Genomic DNA, 15,406 nt, shown 5'->3' on the forward strand with positions numbered 1-15,406 from the left:
GCAGGGGTATAATATACTGTATGCAATTTTAAAAGCGGAGAAGCGCAATGGTGGAATTGTAAGCTGTGTAAGCTATTACGCTTCTAGTGGCCGCACTGCCTAAGTGATAGAGCGTTCACCTCTGGGTGCATGAGGTACTCGGTTCGATCTCAGCTCACACCACGTGAGCTTTGTGGTAGACAAACATCATGTGCGTAGGTTTTCTCGGGATTCTCCTGTTTCCTTCCACTAAACGGGTTTTCTCGGGGTTCTCCTGTTTCTTTCCACTTTCTTCATTCATTTTTCATCATCACAACATCGGACAAAGTTCCTTACTTTTGGGTTTATACATTTAAAGCGTTCCACTTTAAAGACTCCTATATGTAAGTGAGAGCTTTAGTCTAACCAGCACAACCGTGGGATGTAAAACTTAAAGATGTCATTACACTTCTAATTCTTGTAGGCAATACTATAACAAGTGAAGTGACAAGGTTGAATTATACATTTTTTTTCAAGTTTTTTCTTTCTTCAACAGGAGCAACTGACATAACAGCTTTTTTTTTGTACAGTTTGAACCAGTATTTAGACCAGTCTTAGATAATAACAAGAAATTGCAAAAACAAAGTTGATATTTATATAAGAAATACTCAAATAGTACGCACTTAGGCCATTTTCTCAACTTTTAGGTGAATTTTCTCCGTATTAACGAATTTAGACTTTCATACTTTTCCCCTGGATTATTCATTTGTCTCAATCTATTTCATACTTAATTTCTATTTTGTTTTAATATTACGTTTGCTTTCAGAAGTCATTTCAATGGTCTAAGTAACATGTTTTTGCTGTGAAATGTCAAGAGTAACTAAAAAATACTAACGTACCGTAACAAAAAATACGTCCATTGATTTGAAAGGGAGTTGTAATATTAACTTGTTTCGTTTCACTCATAATATTCGGTGAAGAGTGCCAAGCTTATATGTAGATACTCGTGAACTAAAAAAAAAAAAGTAATAATTTTGCAGCAAGCTTCAGTCTCTCCTGTTAATTAAATAACCTGCTCGCAGAAAATATTGTAGTGAATTGATGAAATTGCCAATATCCTGTCGGAAAACTTTCCTTCTTCCAAGGTTTTTGTTTTACGTGTTTGAAAAGGATTAATTGTAGTCTTAAGAAACAAACACTTTTATTATAAAGTAGATACAAGAGATATCAATCTGTCTAGTGCAATCATTATATTTACGTACAATTTCATTGTTCGGGATTTAGTGAGTGCTCAAAACTTAGTGTGGTGAAGATGCAAACATCTACCCCTGATATAAGTCAATTTTGTGACCCTAAGTCTTCCGACAAATCCTTCCCACCATTTATGTCACCAATGTATAAAGTGGTCGGATGTATGTGAAAATACGTTAATAAATAATTTATATCTTTAATAAGTAAATACATATTATTTTTTATTTTTTAATATAAATACATATAAGTAATATATAAGTAATAAGTAAACACATATAAGTAAAAACATAAAAAATACATAAATTATTTTATTGGATAATAATAATTTTATTAGAGGAAGAATTATAAACATTCCAAGGAGTCTAAGTAAGTACTTTAATACTTAAGTGGATTTAAACGGACAGAAAACGGAGGCTTTTATTTGATTTTCTGTTGGGTTCAGATATTTGATTTACCTTTCATAATTCGCTCAATAATATAAAGCAGACAGTTATTGTGTAAGAAGTATTGAGTACTTACCTATCGATTTTCGATTTCCTGAACGGACACGTATAGTAGTCAAGAGGTTTATTCGGTACCTCTTCATACATTATATTTGGTAGACGTAGCGCTTTAAGAAGAGTCATAGACCAGTTCACAGAAGGGTTGGGATGTGCCTGTAATCACAGAGAGAGAAAAAAATATGTAGTTGATCTCTAATTTATTCATACTAAAGAGGAACACCAACAGCAATCAAATGTGATATATGTGATATATAACAAATAAATAGGCTACAATACAATCTACCAAACTATAGTTCTGGAAACTTTTGAGGCAGGGAGGGTACGAGGTCTTTGTATTCCACATCGATAGTAAGTCTTTGCACACACGGAATATTATCTTCCTGTACATAAACGAAATCTGATTGTCGTTGTATTCTATTGATAGTAAGGGCCGCGCGGTGGTTCAGTGGTGGAGCGTTCACCTCTGGTGCTAGGGGTCCCGGGTTCGATCCCAGCCCCCGCCAAGTGAACCTTATGGTGGACAAACACCGTGTGCATGAGTTTCTTCGGGGTTCTCCCGTTTCCTCCCACTTTCTTCATTCCACCATTTTATTTATTTCTAAGTATCACCGTCTCCTTTAGCCTTTCCAGCATAACGTGGGACGTAAAACTCAAAAATTTCATTTCGATTGATAAGAAAGCGATATATGTATATAATCCAGTTTATTCTGTTAATCCTATATTCACACCAGGAATGGTAGAAATTAATCATTTACGTTTTCAATTCTGAGAACAAAAACTGTGAGGTAGCGACAGAGTCTTTTGTAATCTATTCAGCATCTCAAATAAAGATATAATCTTTACCCTTACCTAGGTATTGTGATTAGAAGTGGTAGAAATATACTACTACTTTCAGTTTCAATACTGAATTCGCATAGTATAGAAGTCTACTATAGTTTCACACTATAAAAACTAAACTCGTCTGTTTCTTTTTATTATTATTAACAATAAATCAAACAATACTTTACTACAAATGTCACAACAGAGGCATAGGTATTCAAGATATGTACAAGGTAATAACGTAACTAACCCACCCTTTCTCACTGTTTTCTTCAAATTTTGAAAATATACGGTATACATATATTCAACTACGAAGAACGTTCAGAAAAGAAAGGAATTTTCTTGCGTAAAACAAATGACAAATATTCTGTGGATGACATTTAAGGTAAAGAAAATACATCTCTCATTCTATTTCTCAACGTATTTGTTAAACACTTATCGTTATCGTGACATGATACCGATTTTTCTATATCGCCATTATACTTTCTTGTCGCTAATGTATTCAATCATGTATGACAGTATTTTGGGTTCATGAAGAGTGGGAAAGTTTCAAAAAGAAGAGTACATATGACTGTAGTATGCAGCATAGTGCGCATAAGAGCACTCATTTAAATCCAATCAGTGAAACGGTGTAGATAGACATGCATATCAATGATTTCGAAGCCAGCATATGAACTCTGAACACGAACGACAAAGTTGAACATTCTACGGACTGTGATTTGAGTTCTTTATTTCCACTTGTACCGGAAGTTGAAAGAATGTCCGGAAAGCATTTTGCCTCCTGCTGATGAACTAGAAAATCTGGTACCACATGTTGAGAAGTAGAGTACGGTATGTATGTATTTCTGTCTGCACTATCGTTTTGAGTTTAAGCTTTTGTTTACCAGAGAAGTACCTGTTCTAATACTATCTACCCATGGTAATATTCCTTTTAGGATATCCACTTTAAAAATAAATATATATATGTTGTTATGTATAGATAATAGCTATGCAAATTTTCAATTTTGTATCTTGAAAACAAAGGGCGGAAAAGTTGTTGAAAGTCTGAATTTAGGCCATATTATATATATATATATATATATATATATATATATATATATATATATATATATATATATATATATATATATATATATATATAAATTTACTGTGTCATTACTATTTCTCCCAAGAAAAGTTTAATTTCAGCTCTTATTCGTCTACTGAAACCGAAAGTAGTAAAACTAATAAAATTTCCGGTTCCTATATTTGATTCCTTTGCAGTAAAATTGTAACAAAGAGCGAGGATTTGTTTTTGTTATGGATTGAGTGTCCGAAGAACATCTCTGGCCTATCTCTCTATTTCAACCGGTAGTTATTGACCTACTATTTCCGGTTTCATTACTGAATGTAAATAGTTCGAAAACTACCGTAGTTTCACGATCTAAAAAAAAAAAAAAAAAAAAAAAAAAAACTCGCTAATTTTGTCCTTTCAATTGTCTCCGATGTTGTTCTTTCTCTTCCTATTACTTTTAAAACTTTCACATTAGTTTAAATTAAACAAAGTCGGGAGAAAGCACTTTCATGTAAAAAAAAAAAGAAATAGTTTATTTTCAATTAAAAATTAAAAATGAACAAATGTCTCTAATAGTGCTTTAACAGAAGGGACATGACTACAGCATGAACAATTTGTTTCTTTAAAAGTATGACGAAATACGTTATTTTGTATTTGGCTATACTTTTATATCCTTACTCTCTTTTGCTTTTTAAAAAGAAATTCTTTTCTCTCCGTTAATGAGGTTCCGGAAGCGATTCGGAGAAGAGAATCAAGAATCGACTGTAAATGACATCTCTCAGTTATTTTTTAAAAGGTCATATTTCTTCTTTTTCTTAAATTTATTTCTTTTCCTGTAGAAAAAAAAACAGACAAGAAAGAATCGGAAGACGAATTAAATTGTAATGTCAAATAGATTTGCTAGAAAAAAAAGTGATTTTCAATGAACAAACAAAAGTGCCGTTATTTTGTATAAAGTATCATCAGATTATTATAACATTTAAGATAAGCAAACTGGAGGGGAAAGGGCCTATCTGGTTGCAATATGTGAACAGACTTTGGGGGAGATGACTGAATTCAGCTCAAATGTAGATTCTATATTCCAAAAGCAAATTGTCCTAAAATTAATGGAACATAGACTAAAGCATGAAACATTAACATTAATGTCAATGGAAAATCAATGAAAAACAAATTATGCCTCTATTTATCTCAAAAATCAAAAGAGGGAGATAGCTGAAATTCAGCTTGAATATAGAACAAACTGTAGATTTTACGTTCAGAAAAGAAATTGTCCTAAAATGAATGGAACGTAATTTTAAAAAATCACGAAACATGAACATTGAAATCAATGGGGAATCAATGAAAAATTGAAGTTGTCCACAATATCTGAAAAACTATAATAAGGAGATGGCTAATCGAAAGCTTATTGCAAAGACATAATGAAGAGCTTAAAAAAGATGTATAGCACGTAAGGTAAATATGGAGTCAAAAGTCAAGTTGTTTGAGTAAAATTAAAAATAACAACAATAATAATGAAGTATATGAACATTCTTCGAATTACCCAGGGCGCCCCCACGCGGAGGTTACGTGCTTGAAATATGTCACATCTGAATTTGGAATGTAAAGGTTCGATTTAGCACGCAACATGAGTTTTGACTTGATTACGTGACCCAGTGTGGTTCTTGAAAGGCCCTTTTGTACTAAGGATGTCCAGTGTATATTAGAAGCGCACTGTATTCACATTTTTAAAATCTAACACAATATAGTGAAACGTCTCAATACCAGACACCGATGACACGATACTATTTTCACGTAAACGAGAGGTGGTCGTTATGGCGATATTACCCTAACTTAGATTACTTTCAGCTCTTGCGGTAAGGGCGACCGCATATTGACCAGAGTGTTAGTTAGTCAAGTCGTGGCAAAGAGGAGGAAGGAGAGGTTACGAAGAGAGAGGCCTGTTTGCATTGACTATGTGTATCAAATCATAACGTTGGGAAGGCCTTTGTCTACGACACGTTCAAGTGAATACTGTAATGTATCATAAACACCGTATGGAAAGTCAAGGAATGCACGATCTCACTAAAGAGGTTAATTAACATCCAGTAATACTTCCCCGCGATTATAGCAGCAGCACGTACTATGAATACGTAAAGGTACATTATTAGATTGGATACCCCCTTTGACAAATAATATATGAACCAGAGGCTTTACAAATCAAAAATATTATTCTTTTCTTAGAAAATAAACCAACGAACCTTTTTATTAACCAGATAATATTTATCAAATAAACAACAAATATATAGAGAGATATATATGATTGAAGTTTAAATGGAACAAGATCAATCATCAATTGTAAATGTATATCCTCATGAACCAATTACTCTAAATATGAAACAGTATTGACAGAAGTATATATCACATTAGCAAAATAATTGAATTTACCGATACATAAACTTAACTACTTTTACTTGTAAAAGAAATGCCAACCTCAATTGGTCAGCTTGGGAGCGAGCGTTGACAGGAAGATTTCCAAAGTACAAAATAGGATATATTTCAAAAAAGAAAGACTCGAAGAAAGAAAAAGATACATATAAAATAAGTAAAATTAAATCCCTGAACTGAATAATAGAATTCCTCTGTCATCGATCGATTCCCTTGTTGTTCATTGATTTTTAAAGCACAATATTACACTTTAAAAAAACTCCACCTAACACGTACCAGATTTGAAGTCAAGCTGACAAACGGCAGAGAGAATTCAAATCACGGAGCAAGATATGATATTCTGTTCAGTGGTATCAGAACAGAAAACCAATACAGTAATACAAAATGTAACCAACTGAACACGATACTGAGAAAATATATATTTTTAGTGATATTCACGTAAAATACACTACAATAGGAAGTATGAGGCTTTGTTGCATTACCCACAGTACTAAACCTTGGATCGGCTGCCCTGAACTCTGCTCAATGTACGGCTGTCCTAATGTATGTACATTCATATCCAAAATTATTGTCGCATGTCTATAAATGTTTTTGTATGAATATAATTTGATAACGAATTCGCCCGGTATTTCTTATAATGTTAGTATGTGTATAATCGGCAAAGACATGTATGTGTGAAATTTCATGTTTAAAAGATCAGTAAATAAGAACAGTAAAACGAAAATAAAACTTTCTTGTCCATTTAGCAATGTTTTGTTTTACTCATTCTAATTTTCGTATTTATAATTCTTTTCCTATGAAATTTACCACAAGCATACATTTCCCGATTATATACATAGTATCAGTATTAAAAGTACCCTGCAAAATCATTATCAAATTATATTCTTACAAGAAGAAAAATTATAGATATACGACAATCATTTTGGACATGAGTGTACATAGAGCGAAGTCATTAATTATAAATGTAAATACAAACTAATATTGAAACAATGTACTCAGGGTTTGAATTACTGAAGGGATGAGTGGGATATCCACTTTAACAAAGAAACATACGTATCGCTAAAAGGCATGTTTACGCAGGGTGCAAAATATACTACATGCATGGTAAAAAAAAAATTTCAAGTATATGTCATCCCCTGTAAACATATCTCAAATCATGTGCTTATTGTAGCAAAAGTAAAAAAAAAAGAACATTATTATTAAATACTGAACCTTAATTACACAGAGAGAGAGAGAGAGAGAGAGAGAGAGAGAGAGAGAGAGAGAGAGAGAGAGAAATAATTTCAAGTTCAGCTTGAAAACTTTTCTGTAAAGTGGTTCACCAGCTTTTTCTTTTTTTTTTTACCTTGTGAGAAAGAAATCTTTTCTCGACTGCACTACATCACATATTTATTTTCAAACTTCGGAAAGCATTTTCTGTACTAAATAAATATGAACTGGTAATACTTAATGCCCGTTATGACGAAGTTACTGAAGGATTGGAGGAAACGAAGATTGTCCTTGTTTGTATCTGAGATTAACCGTAAATGAGAGGGTTCTATCAGGTGATAACACGTACATTTTTGCCAGGACAAAAGACCTATAGTATTATATGGAAGTATCCGTTATTGAGAGGTGTTGCTTAAGAGAAGTTTCACTGTTTTAATGCTATAGAAATGATATTTACAATGTTTTTATTAAGCCACTTTCTATTACAATGCAATTATGAGATTACTTTTATTACAACGCTTTTATTAAGTTACTTTTTATTACAACGCTTTTATAAAATTACGTTTTTATTATAATGCTTTTATTAGGCTACTTTTCTATTCCTATATTAAAAAGCTTGCAACTCAAATTTCACCAACTTCTTATAATAAGTAGAGACCTCAAGGTTTCAACAGACAACGTAAACCAGATAACAATACAACATTTTCACTTATGTTTTGCTCTAGACTATCATTTTACTGTAAAGTTAATTGTATAGAGGTAATTAGCCTTTGGCTAGCTGGGTACTTCGGTCCCGTACTCCCCGTACTTGCTCGGCCTGCGCTCTTGCACCTCGTGTTTTAGAGTTTCTTTCCGTGTTTCCCACTGTAAGAATACGTTCATGGTATTATTTCTTGGGAGTTAATTTCAAATGGTTCACCTGTTTTGCTGTGATATCGAGACTGACTACACCAAAGTTATTTTTACATATTGAGAAAGAAATAGAAATTACCCCTTTCTCTCTTCAAAAGTGGAATTTCCGAAAATGGAATGGCCTATATTCACTCGTTTTGGATAAAAAGGGTATATAATAAGTTTCATATGCGTAACATGTCTCTTAAATGTCTCTAAGGAATTTCGAGATATAGCTACCGTATAATAATTGTAATTCCCACCTTTTCTTCTTCTCGCTATTTTTCTTCCCTCCTAAGGAAAAAATAAAAAAACTGAAACATGCACTTAATTGATTTAAATTAAAAGATTAAATACCAATGACTCTAACCTTACGGGATTTCCAGATATGGCCACCCTATTACAACGACTGTAATTCCCATCTCTTTCCCTTCCTTTTTTTGTCTCTTCTAGGGGAAATATCAAAAAACGATTAAACATATCTCCTATTTATATTAAATAAAAAGTCTAAATACTAAATATCATGTCTCTAGCCTTAAGGAGTTTCTAGGTATTGCCATCTTATTTTAGCAACCCAATTTGTTTTCTTTCTACTAGCTTTTCCCCTCGTAGAGGAAGTATTTAAAAACGCTGAAACAAGTCTATAATTGTTATTTTAAAGTCAAAATACCAAATTTCATGTCACTGCCCATTTTTCTTCACGACATTTTCTTCTCTTCTACGGAAACCACTAAAAACGCTGAAATATATGTAAATTATTAATTGTTCCAAATAGAAAATTCAACTACCAAATTTAATGTTTCTAATCTCACAAGATTACGAGATGTAACTATCTTATTATAACGATTGTAACTCACATGCTCCCTCCTTTATTCCCTTTAATAGAGAAACTATTTCTAAAACGCCTAAATAATCTTTAATTATTTTAAATGAAAAGTTCAAATACCAAATTTCATGTTCCTAACCTTACTTCAATTCAAGATATGGTCATCGTATTTTAAAAATTGTAAATGCCACCTTTTTACTTCCCTCTTTGTAAGGGAAATATCACCATACGCTGAAACACATCTTTAATTGTTTCAGATAAAAAGTTTAAATACCAAATTTCATATCTCTAACCTTAAAGGATTTTTGATATCGTCATCTTACTATAACAATTGTAATCTTATCCATTCTTATTCCCCGCTTCTTTCCTTTCCTTCTAGGGGAAATATCTAAAAATGGTGGAACACGTGTCTAATTATTTAAAATGGGAGTACATATAGCAAATTGCATGCTTCTATCCTTCAGAGTTTTAAAGATATGAACATTACACCATAATAATTTTTACCCTACTTCCCCCTGTTCTGTGTCAAATATCCCAAAATTTTTCTTCAGTAGTACCTCACATTACAAATCCTAAACGCTGTCACAATTTCAAATTTCTAGTTTAAGCTATTTGGCCCGGGTGTTGATCAGTCAATAGTCAACCACTCAGAACTTCACATATATATATAATGCCTGTATCTCTGATTCTCAGAAGAGTAGAGACCTAATATTTGGTGATCTTCCCATTTAAAATAATTAGACACGGGTTTTATAGTTATTCCTCTAGAAGGGAAGAAAGTAGGCGGAAAGAAAAATCACCCAATATGCCTCTTCCTGTCGAATTTTCAAACATCCTCAGTAGTGCTTTACATCACAAATGCTATACAGTCAAAATTTCAAGCTTAAGCAATTTGGTCTGGAGTTGATCAGTAACTTACTCAGGACTTCTTTTATATACTTTAATTATGGCACGCCTGTTACTTATGCTTCTCTGCCCGTTAGGGAAGCGTTGTTGGTTGCAGTCGAATAGGTGTTCTCTTGACTTCAAAGGATACACACACGTTTTTAATAGTCTTGTATTTAATATGTTCTTACTTGTTAGAAAAACAAAACAATAAATAAATAAATAAATAAATAAATAAATAAAATAAAATAAATTTTTTGAGTTTTGCGTCACAAGGTTATGCCGGCTACGCTAAAGGAGACGATGATGAAGAGAAATTAATGAAATGGTAGAATGAAGAAAGTGGGAGGAAACGGGAGAAACTCTAGGAAACCCACGCACAGTGTTTGTTCACCACAAAACTCACATGACGCGAGCTGGGATCGAACAAGGACCCTATGTACCAAAGGGAAATGCTCTACCACTGAGCCACTTTGGCCCTTCTTAGAAAGTCAAATATGTAAGCTCACACGTCGAAATCATGTAGCGTTTGAAATCAAGGAAGTTAGGAGTTTCATTGTAGAATCATTCATAATAATAATAATAATAATAATAATAATAATAATAATAATAATAATAATAATAATAATAATAATAATAATAATAATAATAATCGCACGAAAAATCTTTTAAACACATGCTTTTTGTGAAATAGACTAAAGAGGAGAAATTATTTTTTCTGTAGTAAAATGAAGGAATTAAGACTAAAGGTATTGGATGAAAGCCCTTAACCTTAGGAAAGGTGCTTAATTTTACCTTACCAGCATATTATTAAAGCATGTTTTAGGTGTTACTAGCAGAAATGCCAGTTGTTCGCTCGGAAGGAACAGGTTAATGGAAAATACTTGAAAGGTTTATTTTAAACATCTTTCCTCCCTCTCCCTTAGGATGTATATTTGAAAGGAAATGAAATGACAAAAACCTACGTGCGAAAATTCATTTCATTGTGTTCGTTATTTCTCCATTAAAAATAATATTTACTTTTTCCCTTTAGAATACGTACGTCAAAGTTTGATGGTAAACAGAGGTCAATCTAAGTTCTCAAAAAAATAATTTTAAACGGTTCAACAACATTCTCTCTCTTTCGCCATTTTATGTCTACGAAGTGGAAATTAAAGTACAACAAATTGCCTTCTTTTCCACCTTAGAAAAGGAAATGTCTAAAATAATGGTGCAGAAGTCTACTTACTTTTAATAAAAATGAAGCTAATCTTGTTTCTGATTGGATGACGACCAAACGGCTGAATCGATTAACATGAATTTTTGAATATAGTTAAACTGAGAAAAAAATTGTAGGTCGCGTACTTAAAAAGATAGGTTACATGCGTAATTCCTGTAGTTTTTAAACAACGTACAGCGGACGTATAACTAAAAACGCATGTTTTATAATACTTTCTGTAGAAGTGTTCCACCTATACGTACTTCCCGTATGAAACAATGTAGGCGGTCAGGATCTCACATACAAATGGATGTATATAACATATAGCTGACGAAGGTAACATAAGTATATACATGTGATATACGGAAAACTGTTAGATGTCAGACATCCTGCAACGGAATGATGTAACATCTAAGGGTAGTGCCTATGTAGCATACGAATAACCTATGCTCCGTACTGATTTCTATAGGAAGCAAGAGGATACCGCATATTTGTACAATATATCGCTGTCCGGAGAACGGATTTTTCTCTGTGTAGTATCTACCTAGAACTGGATTTTTGTCATGTCATTTTTATTAAAATACATATTATAATGGTATTAGTGGAGATCGGAATTTCACGCAGCAATAGCGAATTCATTAATATGTTCATTTAAATATTATCGGTTTTAGATTGTTACACATAATAAAATATTTTCGATTGTTTCTAACGTAAATTATCAAGTACCAACCACACAATTCACTGAGGAAACATACCATCTTTTAGGGAAGAAAGCCAAGCATGCTGTATCCAACAACAGACTTAGAAGAGCAGAGGATGAGAATACCATAGGGAAGCGGATAGAAAACAAGGGAAACGGGTGAACATACGAGCTAAGAGTTCTTGGGTCGAGCGAGCTGGTCTCTCGTCACTCTATACCGATTGAAATACGCATCCTAAGGGGAAAAGAGATTTACGCATACTTTTCAAATATTTCCCACAAATCCATTTCCTCCGTGAGTAGAAAGAGCGTTCAGCTCAGTGAGTTTACATACCAATCTCAATCTTCCTAACATGAAAGTCTCGTGCGGTGCTCTATTTTCGTATATATATTTTAAACTAACTCCTCTCTTAGGAAATTCATTTTAATAAAACAACTTTAGAAAAAAGAGAATACTTCGAAGTGGGAACTATGTTTGAAATTTTGTTTCCAGCGATTTAGGAGTTTCCCGTAATGATAAGATAGACAAAGTCAATTTCAATACGGAGAAAAAATATACAAACTGGCACCTTTCACTTTCAGAAGTGGAATTTTCGAAACCGGTGGGACAAGTATCCAATGATTTTTGTAAAAAACTTTATATACCAGGTTTAACCTTCCTAACCTGAGGAGTTTGTTAGGTATTCTACTTTGGTATAAATTTTGAACGCCCTTCTCCCCCCTTAGAATATGCATTTTAATCATATTGGCATGATAGAAGCGCATTTCGAAGTAGGTACAAACTAATTAAAAATTCATTTCAAATGGTTTAGCCGTTTTCTCCTGATGTGACGACAAACAAGATCACTTTCATTATTATTGATATAGATTTTAGAGATTAGATCTTGTCGGAATGTTCTCTCTGATTATAATTGCTTGCGTTTTTATCTAGTGTAGGTAGATGGGATAAGCTGTCAAACGTAGGATGGCTGAGTGCATATGGGTTGCCACATCTCGAGTGTGGTGTAGTTTGACTCAACATTGTTATTCATGATTTATCTTATTCCATTATCGTGAAAATTGACGCTGAAACTAAGGATTGACAGATAATGGTCCCCCCCCCCCAAAGCATGTCTGGAAGAAACACTGTAAGGCACTAGCCAGGGACATACCTAAGGAGTGGGCCCTAGTGGTTCGGACTCCCATGAAATTCCGACTTTTCTGTAAATTTAGTCTAATTTAGAGGTGACTTTACAAATTTTAATACAATTTATGTACATTTAGAATTTGGAGTCCTCCGAAATCCTTGAATGCGTGCCTGCTACAAGCTAGGTTTGTGAAGTTGAGTTTAGATTGTCTTGTAGATCCGTGGGGTTTGGGGCAAAAGTAAATTACGAGGCAAAAAATAAAAATCAAAATTAGATATCCAGTATGAATAATAATAATAATAATAAGAATAAGAATAATAATAGATTTCATAATACGAATACTTGTTTATAGCAAAATCCTATATCAATTCTTTCTGCAATCTCTTTGTTATTTCAATTTCATTGCAACTCACAGTCTGTCCAATTCAAGAGTTCTTGCTTCGTGAATATTCTTAGAGTTATGTTCAATTAGCATATTCATCTTTGATAAACTGCGTTTCCTGGATGCAACTATAATAAGAATGGTATGGATAACACAGTATGCTATTGTTTAAATAGGATAAGAGTCAAATAACATTAGTAATTAACTGTAACATTTAGTGCTGGAATGATCGACACGATCATGACATACGAGGACTATCGAAAAGATTCCGATCTTCTTTCTTTCTGGGAAAACTACATGGACAAATTTTGCGTTATAAAAGAGGGGTTCATGATGTCTTTAGTCTGTAGGTGGCGTTACTTTCATTTGCATCTTCTGTTGTAAAGGATAATTATGTTGAGTGCTCTTCTATGTTCTTGGCGCGACTAAAATGGTAAAGTCATGGGTGTACGGATAGGACGCGAGAACAAAGTTACAGTCGACTCCGTGGATACATCCGACCGTGCCAAGGACTGACAGAGCTCGCGATGACCTAGAGAAGTTGACCAGGTGCGTAGCAAAAACAAACCAATGTTGATTGTGTTCTTCCATTGCCACGGAAATGTACAACATGAATACATAGCTACAGGAAGAACATGTAGATAGAAAGGGCTTCTTTTCAGATATTTCCCGCCATGTACGTGACGTTCTTTCTACAAGATAATTAGATCTGTGGACTTCAAAGCCCCGAAGACTGCACCAGGATAGTGATTCCATTCATGCCCTCATGTGGTTGTTCTTTTCAGCACAGCACGAGATTTCGAGGTTTTGTCAAGCTTCCTGCTCTCCAGGTATAGACTCGTGAGACTTTTGCCTGTTTCTAAAAATCAAAAGGTAACAGAAAGAAACTCGCTTTCGCACCCGAGAAGATATCTAGTGCAACGCGACGCCTTCTCTCATAACACTTCCAGACGAGGGATTTCAGGTCAGTTTCCAGCAGCAGAAAGGCTACCAAATTCGGTGCATGGAAGCAGGATGGAACTAGATTGAAAGGAATTAGGTCAAAAAAAGTCAAGTGAGTGTATTGGTTTTCTGGAATCATGGTCGGATACTTTTCCGACAGGCCTCGTATAATCGGCACATTTACTTGCGGAAGCTCTTCTGTTACCAAGCGCTTTATTTTGTTCAACATAGGGCATTCAGGCGTAAAGTTCAATATACAAATTCATATCTGCTCCCCGTGAATTTTAAAACAAAGCTCCACTGTGCTAAAAGTTAATTCGGATATCCACCACAGAGTTATCTTTAGTGTAGCCCAGAATAGGCTATAGAGTTCTGTAAAAGGGAAGTCCCATCCGCAATTTTCTCTCATTTCGGTGACATTCAAAGTTTTTCTTCCCTAGCTTTGCTCCCTATAGTCCACAGCAGCTTAAATTTCGGCGAATTCCATTTCTTTTTACGCTCAATCGGACGTCGTATGTTTGCATCGGATTTGCGTGCCAACCATGTGGCCTTTACGTTTTAGTCACAAGCATAAATGACAAGGATATCTGGCAACCACTGCGTATTGCATTAGGTTATAACGACGATCCTGTGGCGAGGACCACCAAATTATATAAAGACCAATTTTATATAAGACGACAAAATCCCAGTTCATATATTTATATAACTACAAGCTACTGATTTAACAAAATCCATTTACGCACGACATCATGATATTACCTTTTATTATAGTGTGTGAAACATTAAACTTTTACACTCCTTAAAAATTGTACATGCAGTGTACACAAGATAGATCTGAAATTATGATATTATTTATTCTTCGTTGCTATCAAGGATGTTATAAAATAGAGGATCGGCCAATACAACAAAATTGTGAAGCCATACGTCACAGCTTCGCCACACCTACTCTGCCCACTCCGAGCCACTAAGATCGCAATGTTCCGAGCCAACAATCATGGCGGAAACGACACTAGCCAATCAGATGTGCCGGCTCAGACGATGTTCGATTGTTTTTTGGCTTCATTGAGTTCATATGATGCAGATACATATGGGCAGATCCTCTATTTTATAACATCCTTGGTTGCTATGACAACGAATCTCTATTTTAGCACAAAACAGCCACGTATATCAACATCAAAACAATTACATTTATCTATATCCTTTTTCTCTATATATTTCTTCTTCCTTTTCTTAAATA

The 15,406-nt window shown here is 34.0% G+C and overlaps 1 protein-coding gene across 3 annotated transcripts in view; it reads right to left on the bottom strand.

Annotated features, from left to right (window-relative positions):
* The window catches only part of LOC145671096 (anoctamin-7-like), a 1,175,643-nt gene that overhangs the window by 221,320 nt on the left and 938,917 nt on the right, over positions 1-15,406 (bottom strand). For all 3 annotated transcript variants that reach the window (XM_081739856.1, XM_081739857.1, XM_081739858.1), the window contains one exon: positions 1,729-1,865. In XM_081739856.1, coding sequence (XP_081595982.1) covers positions 1,729-1,865 — 137 coding nt within the window. The remainder of the gene's footprint in view (positions 1-1,728; positions 1,866-15,406) is intronic.

This window comes from Thermobia domestica, chromosome 15 (assembly GCF_964235325.1).
Source record: "Thermobia domestica chromosome 15, izTheDome1.hap1.1, whole genome shotgun sequence".
In the NCBI taxonomy this organism is placed as follows: domain Eukaryota; kingdom Metazoa; phylum Arthropoda; class Insecta; order Zygentoma; family Lepismatidae; genus Thermobia; species Thermobia domestica.